The sequence below is a fragment of the Vespa mandarinia genome, chromosome 1 (assembly GCF_050613455.1).
Source record: "Vespa mandarinia isolate Hongniang chromosome 1, ASM5061345v1, whole genome shotgun sequence".
In the NCBI taxonomy this organism is placed as follows: Eukaryota; Metazoa; Arthropoda; class Insecta; order Hymenoptera; family Vespidae; genus Vespa; species Vespa mandarinia.
In genome coordinates, this window is record NC_140810.1 from 4,523,144 (window position 1) to 4,535,912 (window position 12,769).

Genomic DNA, 12,769 nt, shown 5'->3' on the forward strand with positions numbered 1-12,769 from the left:
TGAGTTCATGTGAAATTACTTGACGGTGTATCCTTGGTTGCCTTACTGGTAGGAAAGACTTCTCTTTCCAGAGATTTAGTTTGGAGCCACGCCTGCCATCCCCCATGAAAGCAGTTTCGTAAGCCACGCCTACAATGTGAACCTCTATTCGACTCTTCTCTCCCCGTTTCTGCTGCCGCCCACTAACCCGGAGGCAGTAACGGGAGAGGAAGAGGGAGAAAGAGAGAATGCTAAAATAAGAGAAAGAGAAAGAGAGAGGGAGGGAGGGAGGGTGAAAGAGAGAGAGAGAGAGAGAGGAAGCCCAAGGGCTAATAATTCATGTCACGAGCACACCCCACCATAAAGAGTCAACTACAGGCACCTCGAGCGTATTCCATATCAGCGACCACTCTGCCGCATAACGTTATTCAGTTGCAGTTACTGTTAATTACCGATCACCTTTTATAATTTATTGCTACACCTCGAACCGAGCTAGCTGTAATGACGCCAGAAACGTTGGAAAATTCGCAATGCCGTTATCGAACGACTGATCACCGACAATTATGTAACACCAAAAGGATTGATTCGACTTTGTATCGTATTACCGTAGAGAATGTTCTAACCGTTTAGGTTGAATTATTCGATCTTTTTTACAATGGTTCTCCTTATTTTTCTGATTTAATAGAATTACATTACTATTATCTGAATTGTTTGAATGCGTGTATACTTTCATATTGTAGCGACAAATTTTTTTAGCATTTGGAATTTACTAAAAAATAAATTAATGCAATACCGAATGATTTGTATGATAAAGTTTCTATTAGAAATTAAAAGTAAACTGAAGCATCGCGTAAGTTTATCTTCAATATTTATATGATTCAATATCTTTAATTCTAAACGTTCTCACATGTAATAGTTCATCGAATGATGTTTATCTTTTGATATGTACAAAATTATAGGAATTGACGGAACTGTATTATATGTATAATCATCGTAATCGTGTGAAGGGATCAAACGAGTAGTACGTATTCAAGATCGAAATGGCGATTAGCGGGTTGTTAAATTAGTTGCGAGGTTCTACGACTTTCTCGATGATTCCTAGTTGACCCCTAAAATTAGCCACAGTGACATATTGAAGAGCATGCGACGAAAGAAAAAGAGAGAAAGAGAGTATGTACTTTGTAAAGGCCTCCCTCTCTTCCACCAGTGCTTCCCCTATTATTTAGATACAAAAGAGATGCCCTGGGAAAATCAAGTGACGCGTAACTAAATGCTGTATCATTAATTCCGACATGTATGTTTATATCGTTTCTCGGTTAAAGAGGGATATACAAGTACGTACATATATATATATATATATATATATATATATATATATATATATGAATATGTATATGTATATATGAATATGTATATGTATATATGAATGTACGCAGTAAGGCCAATTTTCCTTGACAGAAAGCTCTTGCCTACACGTAACACGTTTCTCCTCCTTTTTTGGCGACACTTATAGCGTCCTCGATACCTTTACTACTGCCAATCAGACTGCGATTTGCCGACAAAAGAATGTTCTGTCGATGCTTCGGTAAACCTGGAAATCGACACGAACGTCCAATAAATTCGATAACTCTCTTTTTCTCTATCTTTCTTTTTCTATGAGTGGTGAACTGCGAACATGTTGTTTTTGCAAGATCAAAAGATTTAATATGCTTTCAGAAATAATTTCTAACGAAATAGTAATATGAAATTATATAATTATTATAATTGATTCAAATTAAAATCATTTTATATTTAATTATGAATATTATGAATATTAAGTTTGATAAGATAATAAACAGCATTATTATAGTAACAGTATAATGTGAAACTCATAGGAAACAGTATAGTATAAAACTATAATTACAATTATTGCAAATTGAAATAATTTTATGAATGTTATAATTTTTAAGTTAAAGAGATAATAAACAGCATTATCATGGGAGCAATATAATCTGAAACTATAAAAATAACTTCATATTTAATTATGAATGTTAGAACTTTAAATTTGATAATGAGATAATCAGCAATATTCTCCAATCATGATCAAGATATAAACAAAAGAATGTGCAGCTACCTATAAAAAATTATTATTATGTCATAATTAATAAAATTGTATTTATTATTATTTTTTTTATCAAATTAGACAAAGAGTAGAAATACTTTTTGCACTGATGGACGGTACCTAAGACCGCTCAGCGGTGGTCTTTGCCTCGCAAACAGGCTTTCGGGTAGCAAGCCTATTTGGTACACGTGTCCTTGGACGTTGAATCGCGGTGATCCACCCATTCGTCGGGAAAGAGAAAAGAGATCGAGGATCGCGACAAAGAGGGATCCACGGCACGTTTTGCCACGTGACCAACGATGCCGGCTAGTTCACGTAAGTGCCAGAAAGTATAAGGGTGTACAAAGCCAACTACAGCTTTCTTTTTTTTCTCTTTCTATCTATCTCTTGGTTTTTCAATTGGCCGCAATTTAGTATCGCGTCGTTGCACGCGATTGCTTTCATGTCAACAGCATTACTTTGCATATTTTATTCGAATTTTTCTATCGTTTCTTTTACTGAGAATTTTTTCAAAAAAAAAAAAAGATCTATTAGTATAGAATTAACACTTTCATTGTTTATAGCTTCATTGGCTAAACTCTGCTCAAAATTTAAATTAGAAATATATAAGGCATAACTTTTCAAATAAAAATTATTCCAATCTGTATGTATGCCATCGGATCTATGTAAATCAATTACTCATTGTCCAATAGTATATATGTAGAGAAGAAAGATTTTTTTTTTAAATTATATATACAAATTATATATATAGTATATAAAAATTATGAAATGCTGATTATGATCTAATTCGTTATCTTTACTGTTCCAGAGTTTCATCTGAATAACGGATAATAGAAATATATTTTTCAAATAGAAAATTCGATGAATCCAATAATCAAGAAACTACCTCGATGAAAGCTAACGAAAGCTAACAATGAACGATATACAGGATCATTATGCATTGCGGTTGGTACATTTACTTTTCCCAACCGCGACCTATCCGCAAATCAAAGAAACATGCTTCTCCACGTCCGAGTGTAACTTCGTCGTAAGCATATTTGAGCAATAAATAATTTAGCAAACAAATTGATCCCTCGGGACTATAAACAGATACTTAGAGGCACGCGCTAGTTCGATGAAACGAGAATGGAAATGTCTGGACCATGGTGGTATTAGAGAACAGTCGAGACTTATTCGCGGTTTGGAAGACAATAGTTTAGCTGTAAAGTTTGGTAGACCCCTACTGTGAGAACCGAAGTGGGGCCTGCGGCGTGAAATCTCTATTATAGGGGAGGGGAGTCTTTCGAATCCTAGTACCCTCTCTTCTTGTGCGTGTGCATACACTCCTTAGATACGCGCGTGCTTCTGTCTGGTTATGTGTTAGTATACCTACGTTTGCTAGGACTGTTGCTGACAAGGGGTCCGCCTGGTTCTAGCCCCCTTCAAAATATTGTAATCGCGAATTAAATGTTTGCTCAAATTGTCACACCGTATTATTCCTGATAAATCCGGGAATCCAATAATTCGTATCTTTCTAATTTTTTAAAAAATATAAAAATAGTGTAACAGTTAGTACATTGACAACATATATATTTGTCTTTTAGACTATATTTTTTAATAAATTATAATATTACTAATTGTATTTTTTTTTACTATGCCTTTTCATTCTTCCTCCTCGTCATATCAATCTTTATCGAAGCGATTGACCTCGTTTAAAAAATCACGGCTTATGAGAGTGACAGAGTTCAGGGATGTTGGATCGAAAGATAAAAAAGGTATCGCGAATATTGAAACGCTGAATCCCGGACTCTCAACGGTTTCCCCTCGATCGTGACAAATTGAGATAAATAATCGTTTGTGGGGACACAATACTCGTTTGAAATTTGTCATGGCGATACTCGAAACGCCACGCTTCGAGTATTCACAGACGAATACTCGAGTGGATGCTTCAGTTACATCTGGCTATGATCCGAGAGCAACAGTATCGGTTATCGTTGTTTTTGATTTTTCATTTCTACCGCATAGATTTTCCATTTGTCATTTTTGATAGTTGCGTTGAAGATCTATCAGTTATTAAAAAAAAAAAAAAAAAAAAAAAGAAAGAAAAAAATGAATTAGAAAAAAGATTAGAAAGATAAAAAATTGTCGAATTAGTGAATTCATCAATTTCTCAATTTGATAATAATGAATAGATCAATCGCTTGGTGACATGATAATATCGAAATATGTAAATGAAGTATATAAAAGAAGAAAACGAAATCAGAAGGGTATATAAGAACGACAGAGTTCTCATGCACTCGAAGGATAATCCCAATTATATCGTACATTGATCGTTTATCCTGACAATACTAGTCCTTCCTTCTCTCCCACTCAATTTACTCCAGTTTCTATTACGAGAGAAAGAGGGAGAGAGAAAGACTCCTTTTTCACTTATCGAATGGACTAAACTTTATCAAGCGCTACCCGCAATCCCACCGAATCACTATTGTCGTCGCATTAACACCTTGCATAATTGCACCAACTCACCAACGTCGTCGTTCTCCATTGTGCGTCAGCTAAACATACCTCATTTGAATATTGGCCTATTCATATAGCTAGGAAGACTAATTTTCGCACCCTTTAACAGGGAGAGCATCGGTGTTCTTGCTTGTTCTCCCTTTCTGTCTGTTAGTTCCGATTTTGATGAATTTTCTATCTCACAGATTGTCACATCGTTAAAGATGTAGATCGATTTATATAACTTTAATTTTATATCGATCAGATTTATGGTAGAATTTTTTGAGATATGATATTTATCAAGATTAAAATAGAAAAAGATGAAAATCAGAAATAATAGTAAAAGCTGTCAAATATTTCGCATTAATGGAAAAGAAAAAAGATTTTAAACAATCTCGTTCATTCATTCTTCATTAAATAAAAAAATAATTCTCGATGGTATAATTCTTCGTCATATATCCTCCAACTTTTCTCTCGCCTCATTCTGCTCGGGGTTTATCATGGAACTGGAATCGTATATGTATGTGTGTCTGTAAAAGAAGGAGAGGGTGAAAAAAGAAGTTAAAATAAAATTTCGACGGCAGTAACAATGAACCGCAGGTACGCTCGGTAGACAAACGTTCGCTATTAAGCCTTGACCAATTGGAAAAGATCGTGATAATCATTTTGGAGAAGAACGAAGCTGATTGGACGAAGTCCACGCCCAGGGGTTGGTATCGATCATCCCCCAACAGGGGGATTTCTTATATAAACCAGTCTCCCTAGGGACACAGACGATAGTCGAAATTCATCCGATGTTCGAGAATGAATTAATTCGCGAGTGATCTTTTAAAAAAGTGATCTTTAGAATGATCTTTTGAAACATCTTTTGAAAAAGATCGATAATTTAACAAAATTATCCGAGAGTGGTTAAAAAAGAGTCAAAGTGTTACTTTGATTCGAAAATCGAGTTTCTTGATTCCTAAAGTGCAATAAAAAAAAAGGATTACGAAGAAAGAAATTTCTTCGTAAAAAAATTCATTGAACTATTCATCTAAGAAATTTTGAAACGCGAAGATCGTTCTCTCGTGGAGATCGAAGAGTTTTGTAAGAAGAAGAAGGAACAACGAATGCTTTCGTGAGATCGAGTCAAAGAAGTAAGAAAAAGTATGACGAGCCATCCAGGATACGATTACGAGGACAGAGGCCAGAGAATTCGCCATCGTGTCGGTACTGCTTCGAGACCAGCCGATTCTACCGTCGCTTGTACCAGGTTGCTTATACTTTTTTTTCCCTTTTTAATCTCTCTCTTTCTTTATCTTCATCATTCTCATTTATCATTCTATATTTAATATTCTACTTCCTTTGAGATACGCGCTAATAATTACTATTAATTTTAATGATAACGATGATAATGATGACGATGATGAACACGCGATTATTTTTTCAGTTCTCAATATTACGTCGGTCCGAATAGTGACATCAGTGAAGAGGATATTGCAGAATTACCTTCTTGCGTTTATGCGAGTAGATCCTCCCAACACGTTGCACATGCTTCTTCGCACACGCATTCACCATTGCACTATCATATGCCAGTTGCTACTCCAGGTAGTAGTGGATTCTTAATTTGACTTTTTGTTTTTATATTTATTAATTTTTCTCAATTCTAACAAACGGATAGAAATTATTATTCGTTTCACTTCCCCTTCATTTTTTCCATAATCTCATTAGATATTATTTTTTTTTATTCACTTTCATCTATAGATCACAATGATGCTGATATGAACGGAGTGGAAGAAGGTTATTATCCAAATGGCAGTCCATATAGAATTCAACGACATGCCGCGAATATACGCGAAAGAAAACGTATGCTGAGGTGAGAAATTACTCTTGATAGAGATTTTTTTTCTTTTTCTATAGAAATTTAAAGTATGAATTGTGTTAAATATTAAAATATGAGAACAGTTAATTGCCGTCGGTTAAATGTCGGATGAATTATTCAAAGTCAATTAAAGATCACATGAGAATTACTATTTCTGTCTAGTTTATTTCAGCTCGCTGATCTATATCAAATTAATTTTTTAATTGCTTATCAGTCAATTCCTAATATCAATTACGCGTTCGAGTGGGTCGCAGAAAATTATCGTTATCGAAAGTGAGTCTCGGACCATTAAAGTTTAGGGAATCCTAATTGGATTAGATCACCTCCGTAATGGCGCGAGTTAAGTGCGTCCGTGTTTTGTAATCATTTTGTAAGTGTATTAAATGTATTAAAACCGTACGTATTTGTTTTGTTTCTTTTTTTTTCCGTGAAATTAAAATAGTTATATATCTATGCCCTATTAGCAATAAATAGATTGTCAGTGTGATTGCGATTTTTAGCAGCATCAACTCGGCTTTCGACGAGCTTAGGGTTCATGTACCAACATTCCCGTATGAGAAGAGACTTTCAAAAATTGATACTCTTCGTTTAGCAATAGCTTATATTGCTCTTCTTCGAGAAGTATTAGCAGCGAGACTCGATCCTTTGACTTATGTTGAGAGGTGCCTTAGAGGTGAAATTAATGGTGAACGTGCTGAATGGAACACCAGTGGTAAGTCTATAAAATGTATTTTTTATTTTCTGTAACATTTGCTTATTCAACAAATGATAATTAAAAGCAAATTCAATTATTTATAAATCACAATTAAAAATTAAAAATGTTATAAAATTTTTCTAGAGAATGACAAGAATGCTATATAGCGTTGTAACAAAACGAGAATGATTTTAATTACAGATCTGACCGCACGTTTGTCGTGGATTAATTGGGAAAATTTAGGAGTCAATCCTAATCGACGTTCAGTCCTTACAACTCTCGCATTAACTACAGACAATATGAATTAAAAAAAGGCAACTACAAAATTGAAAAAAAAGAAACACAGAGGTCCTGCTTTTCTTCTTTGTAAATACTATTTTGAAGTTCTTAAGCCGAGATAGAGTGCCAAAGACATTTATTCTATTTTAATTTATAATTTATATAACGTGCAATAAGATCAACGTTACTGTACCCATCGTCTCTCCTCGTCATGTATTACATTACATGTGTGTATGGCAGTAATGAATTTAAGAGCATTAACTAGTATATAGTTTAGTATTTTTTGGGGGAAATAAAATTGGTATCCATAAGAGAAAATTATGAGTTTTTCATTTTTAAATTTCCCTCCAATTAAAAGATTATGTATACCTGAAAAAAGGCGCTTATTTTATTTTCTTTTATTGTTTTTGTTTTTGACGATAAGCAAACAAATTTTTTTATGTACAAATAGTTTTAAGATTCTATAGAATTCAATTAAAAATCATTCGAATGTATTTATTAAAAAAAAAAGATTCCATTTTCAAAGATGGCGCAACGTACTAATGTGAGAAAGAAAATAAAACATTTGAAAGTAGCATGATGCATTTCATCGATCGAAGTTCGTTGACAACGTAGTTGACTTGTTGCAACGTTCTTAACTTCTTGATGGATTATTATTGTGTTTGATCTAAGGAGCCTTGTTTTTTATTATACGAAAATTCTTTTATGACTTGTAATTCATTGAGTGTTCAACTTGTAATTCATTAGTTCAAACGAAATTAACAGGACGAAAATTTATATAAACTAGCAAAAATAATCTTTAGATTTTGATTTTTATAGTAACGTTATACGATCCAAGTGTTTTCGTTTAAATTATTTAACCTGTTCATTTTTTCTTTTATTAAATGGACGGACAAATAAGCTCAATTTTAAGTACAAAAGAAGAGAATATTACGAATGATACAATTGTGAATGATAAATTTGAATATGAGAGTGACACGAAGTTAATAAATTTGAAGAAAAAAGATGCCGAAGTTTTTCGAAATTCTAAATTTTTTCGTTGTATACTCGTTGATTCTTCGACGAGCAAGTGTCTAAAGAAGATAGAATGTGATGAAGAAAAGGCTGGAATGATCGTGTCTTTGTGTAAAGCATCGCCAAGAAAAAATGATATAAAAGAGAGAGAAGGAAAATCTGTTGATGAGGGAAAGAAAGAGGAGGGGAATAACAGAAATCGGTATGTCTTAGAACAAAAGGAGGAAAAATCCCAGATGGCGTTGCAGAAAGATTTCATGGCGGTCGCGATGTCATCGGATACTTCGACCAATCATCAATTAGCTTCTAATATAAGCGGCGATTTTAAAAAGGGAAACATGGAGACGTTGACATTTCCTCGCGAAATTATAATTAATCAAGAAAGAAGATCTTGCATAAATGATAATGATGAGAGACGTGATTCGATCGAAACGAATAGTAGCAGTGGAAATAGTTGTAATTCTGGTTTTCTTGTCGAGAAAGTAAAACGAATTAATCGGACGATGAGAAATAGAAAGTGAGTCTTGATTTAAGGGGTTGATTTAAGAGAGGTTTCTCGTTTCTTTTCTTTTTTTTTTTTTTAATTATATAATTTATCTTTTCATCTCTCATCTCTTTTTAAAGTTTTCGGTTTTAAATATTATTAAAATAAATAACTTTAAGTGATTGACAACATTTCGTTATCGAGAATCGATTGTATTTTTTTAAAAATAATAGTAAGTCCTTTTATGGGAGAGTAATTAGTATTAGATGAATGAGAAGTATAAAAGAATAATATTAACGTAACTGTTTTTCGTATTCTTTTTATTTTTGGTTTAATTATTTCTAGAATTAGGTAGCTAGAATTTAAAAAAGATAAAAAAGAATATAAACTTAACTGTTTTTTACATTTTTATATTTTTGTCTGAATTGTCTTTCTCTCCTTTTCTCGAATTTATTTGGAATTATCTTTTAAAATTTGAAAAGAAAATAAAGTAAAAAAACGCGCGCGTGCACACACACACAAAACACATACGTCATTAATCATTTAGCAATGCATTTATAATTTTTCGCAGAGAAGTTGTTCGCTATCGGACAGAGAGCAACATTTAACTAATACTGTTTTTCTTTTTTTTTTTTTTTTTTTTTTTTTTTACAAAACATACAGATTGTCTCGAATTACTGTGAGACATACGAACATTTTAACAAAACTCCGAACAAAACATAATCGGTAAATGGCGAACGATAGCGATAGATACTGCTGGTTAATCATTTTTAATATCATTATTAATTAAAATCATTCATTGTGAACGTGCGAAAATTTTCGACGAATCGTTTATTTATCGTTTTTTTTTTTTTTTTCAAAATGATCCATATATTGATAAATCAAATAATTTGATCTAGGGTCATTTATCGTAATCACGTGTATATCTTTCAAGTTTGAAATTTGAACGGCGCTGAAAAAAAAAAGAAACGTAATTTGATGCTGTAAGTGATAAAAGAAATCATTATTTAACGTAAAACTTACTTTTAGTCGTGGGTCTTTTGAAGTTCGACGGAATCCAATGCGAGTTAGTAAGAAAGACATGGATAAAAATTTTCGACGTCCAAGACAGTGTCTCTTGTCGACCAAAAGGAAAGATCGCTTTGAAAATTCGTTATCTATGATCTCTAATCGAACTAAATCATCACCTACACCGTATATGAACACGAGATCGGTGACTCGTAAAATGTGTAATGTTGGAGCTACTTATCAAGCGCCAACGATAAGAGACGAGACTCAATGGAAGGAATGGCCTGTTCATGGAATGCATGAAAGACCAATTTTTCATCCTCAGGTAAGAAATATTCTCGATTCTTTTTTCTTTTTTTATTTATTTATTTATTTATTTTTTCTTTTTATGTATATTTATATTTATTTATTGATTTTTTTTCTTTAATAAATTCGTAAATAAAAATAAATATAATAATTATTTCAGGTTGGGCTTGCAGCTGAATATTTGGGACGTTGTTTCGTCAGTTTGGACGGACTTTCTTATCGAGAAATCATTGATCAATCTGAGATAGAAGTGGTCTCGGTAGATCCCCATGGCGAATGGTCATCATCCAGTGAAAAGAAACGAGGTAGAAAGGTGAGATGAATATTATCAAAATGTTAAAGAATAATTAAATTTTCAATATTATCTCGTTTATCTTTCATAGATGATAACTACGGTCTATCGAAAGAATACTGAAGAGAAGAGAAAACGACATCAGCAAGAACGTACTTTTTCTGATACATCGAAAGATAACCAAGAATTTTCAGGAAACTTTCGAAACTGCAGCAGAAAATCATTAGACATGATCACCCACAGTTCAAGAAAATCTGCCGAAGAAGAAAATTTTTTAGAAGGATACGCAATTGCTATGTCTCAAAGCATTCAGAGCTCTGCCAATTTTGTTAAAACTAATTCTTGGTCCGCAACGACACCGACAATGTTCATCACTGAACGACAAAAACCATCTAATAGTTTCTACAATGTTCAAACTTTACACAGCAATCAATTGAAATTTGCCAATATACTTCCTAGACCATCACCAAAGAGTTCCTTAATATTTGTAAGAACTACAGACACTAAAACTTCTAATTGTTACTCGTCATCTTCTAATCAAATATTTAAACCATTCTCTAATGAAATCGGTACGACGAAATTGACAGATACTCTAAACGACGAGGCATTGATGGAAATGAATACAATTTATAAAAATCTGATACCAAAAGAAGATTCTTTTTTGAGTTGCGAGAATTCTTCGATCAATGCCAGTAATTTTTGTAAAAAAGGGATGATGAATTATGTTAATAAGCCACAGAATATTGTAATGACGAAGTGCCTTTTTACTGCGAGACAAGAGAAACGAGAAAATATACACGATAGTCAAAATATTAAAACTGTGAGAAAGAATTTGAACGATAGATCCACATTAGAAATAGCGTTGAGAGAAAATAAAGATAAGTCTTCTACGACTAGTAACAACACTATTGAAAATTGGTCTACAAATGAAACATCCGAAATTGCAAAAATTCTTTCAGAATACAATAGAAGTATAGCAAGGAAGTCTACTATGCAGGCAGAAAACTATAATATTCCTTTGAAAACCCAAAAACCAAATATATTACGTAACAGTTCAAAAGATTTGAAAGAGACAATATGGAGCAAAGAGGAAAGAAGAATAAATATTAATTCTAGAGGAGATTTTACAGAAAGAAAAGCTAGTATTAGATTGCCTCATGGAAAATGGAGAAGATTTCACTTTACGGTGGAAAAGATAAAAGATTCGTTGGATGTCACGGATCATACGCAAACCACGTTTATCGAACATCAACAGGCAAAATTAAAAAATAACAGAATTAGCACGAATAGTATCAGTACTACTAATTCTACTCCTCGTCGCGAAAACAGAAGGAAATCTCAGCTTCCTTATAGAAGTTATGAGATGTTGCCTCACGAAGAAACTTCAAATATAGTGAATTCTATAAAAAAGGAATGTACAACGACAAAAATGGAGAATTCTACGAGAACGCAATCTTTGCAAGAATTGTTAGAAAGCACAGCTGTTTTATACTGTACCACAGCTGGTGGTACTCGTCAAGAAGATTTAGCTAATTACGTTGATACGATGGATACTACCGATAAATCTTTGCAATGGTTGGATTCGTGGAATAATCAAATTGTTTAAAAATTTATATTTTTTTCATTAAGTGAATGGTCTTGTTATGGTCATGTTTTTCATTATTTTACGTTTATTATGTTAACTACTATATGTAGGTACTTTTTAGTTATACAATTAAGTTTAATATTGTTTTAGATCCGTTTCAATATCATCCGATCAAACATTTAAAAATACATACATTATACATATGAAATAATAGTTTTTTAGCATATGTCGATGTTAAGTTATCAAGGTTATTAAATAAAAATAAGAGTATTTTTGTATTACATATTTTAAGTATGACGACATAATTCATAAAAAAAGTTATTGGTATTACAGAAATATTAATAAATTTTACTGATTTACATTTATTTCGATCGAAATAGAGAAGATTAGAACTTAATGAAGAACTCGACGATTACATGCAAAATATATATGTATGTAATAAATAATGATAATTATTATCTTAGAATGTTTTATTAATAGATTAGAAATATGATTCTTCAAAAAGGCTTACCCAAATATTTTATCTCTAATCATATATTTATCCAAGTCGTTTAATAGACTTTCTTCTCTTGTAAAAACTATGATTGATTAAGGTATAAAATATTTGCTTTTGTTCTTGAGACTAATATCAAACCGTCGTTGATCCCGGTATGTATAATAAGTACAAAAACGATTAAAATTATTGAATAGA

The 12,769-nt window shown here is 32.6% G+C and overlaps 2 protein-coding genes across 2 annotated transcripts; both read left to right on the forward strand.

The window, feature by feature from the left end:
- Positions 1-5,378: 5,378 nt before the first annotated feature.
- Positions 5,379-7,433, forward strand: LOC118444862 (uncharacterized). The gene is made up of 5 exons (XM_035873566.2): positions 5,379-5,807; positions 5,985-6,142; positions 6,299-6,410; positions 6,917-7,128; positions 7,312-7,433. Exons 1-5 carry the CDS (start codon positions 5,704-5,706, stop codon positions 7,416-7,418), a joined length of 693 nt encoding a protein of 230 aa, XP_035729459.2. The 5' UTR covers positions 5,379-5,703; the 3' UTR covers positions 7,419-7,433.
- Positions 7,434-8,273: 840 nt separating this feature from the next.
- LOC146873267 (uncharacterized) lies at positions 8,274-12,227 on the forward strand. The gene is made up of 4 exons (XM_085658036.1): positions 8,274-8,920; positions 9,917-10,220; positions 10,362-10,514; positions 10,585-12,227. The coding sequence occupies exons 1-4, from the start codon at positions 8,274-8,276 to the stop codon at positions 12,097-12,099; spliced, it is 2,619 nt and encodes an 872-aa protein (XP_085514162.1). The 3' UTR covers positions 12,100-12,227.
- Positions 12,228-12,769: the final 542 nt, after the last annotated feature.

What these genes read in the sequence shown, in the direction of transcription:
- LOC146873267 (XM_085658036.1), top strand. Translation starts at nt 8,274, where the DNA reads ATGGACGGACAAATAAGCTCAATTTTAAGTACAAAAGAAGAGAATATT. An exon ending in CGGACGATGAGAAATAGAAA is followed by an intron (nt 8,921 to 9,916) that starts GTGAGTCTTGAT and finishes ACTTACTTTTAG; the next exon opens with TCGTGGGTCTTTTGAAGTTC. An exon ending in AAAAGAAACGAGGTAGAAAG is followed by an intron (nt 10,515 to 10,584) that starts GTGAGATGAATA and finishes TATCTTTCATAG; the next exon opens with ATGATAACTACGGTCTATCG.
- LOC118444862 (XM_035873566.2), top strand. Translation starts at nt 5,704, where the DNA reads ATGACGAGCCATCCAGGATACGATTACGAGGACAGAGGCCAGAGAATT. An exon ending in TCTACCGTCGCTTGTACCAG is followed by an intron (nt 5,808 to 5,984) that starts GTTGCTTATACT and finishes TTATTTTTTCAG; the next exon opens with TTCTCAATATTACGTCGGTC. An exon ending in GAAAGAAAACGTATGCTGAG is followed by an intron (nt 6,411 to 6,916) that starts GTGAGAAATTAC and finishes TGCGATTTTTAG; the next exon opens with CAGCATCAACTCGGCTTTCG.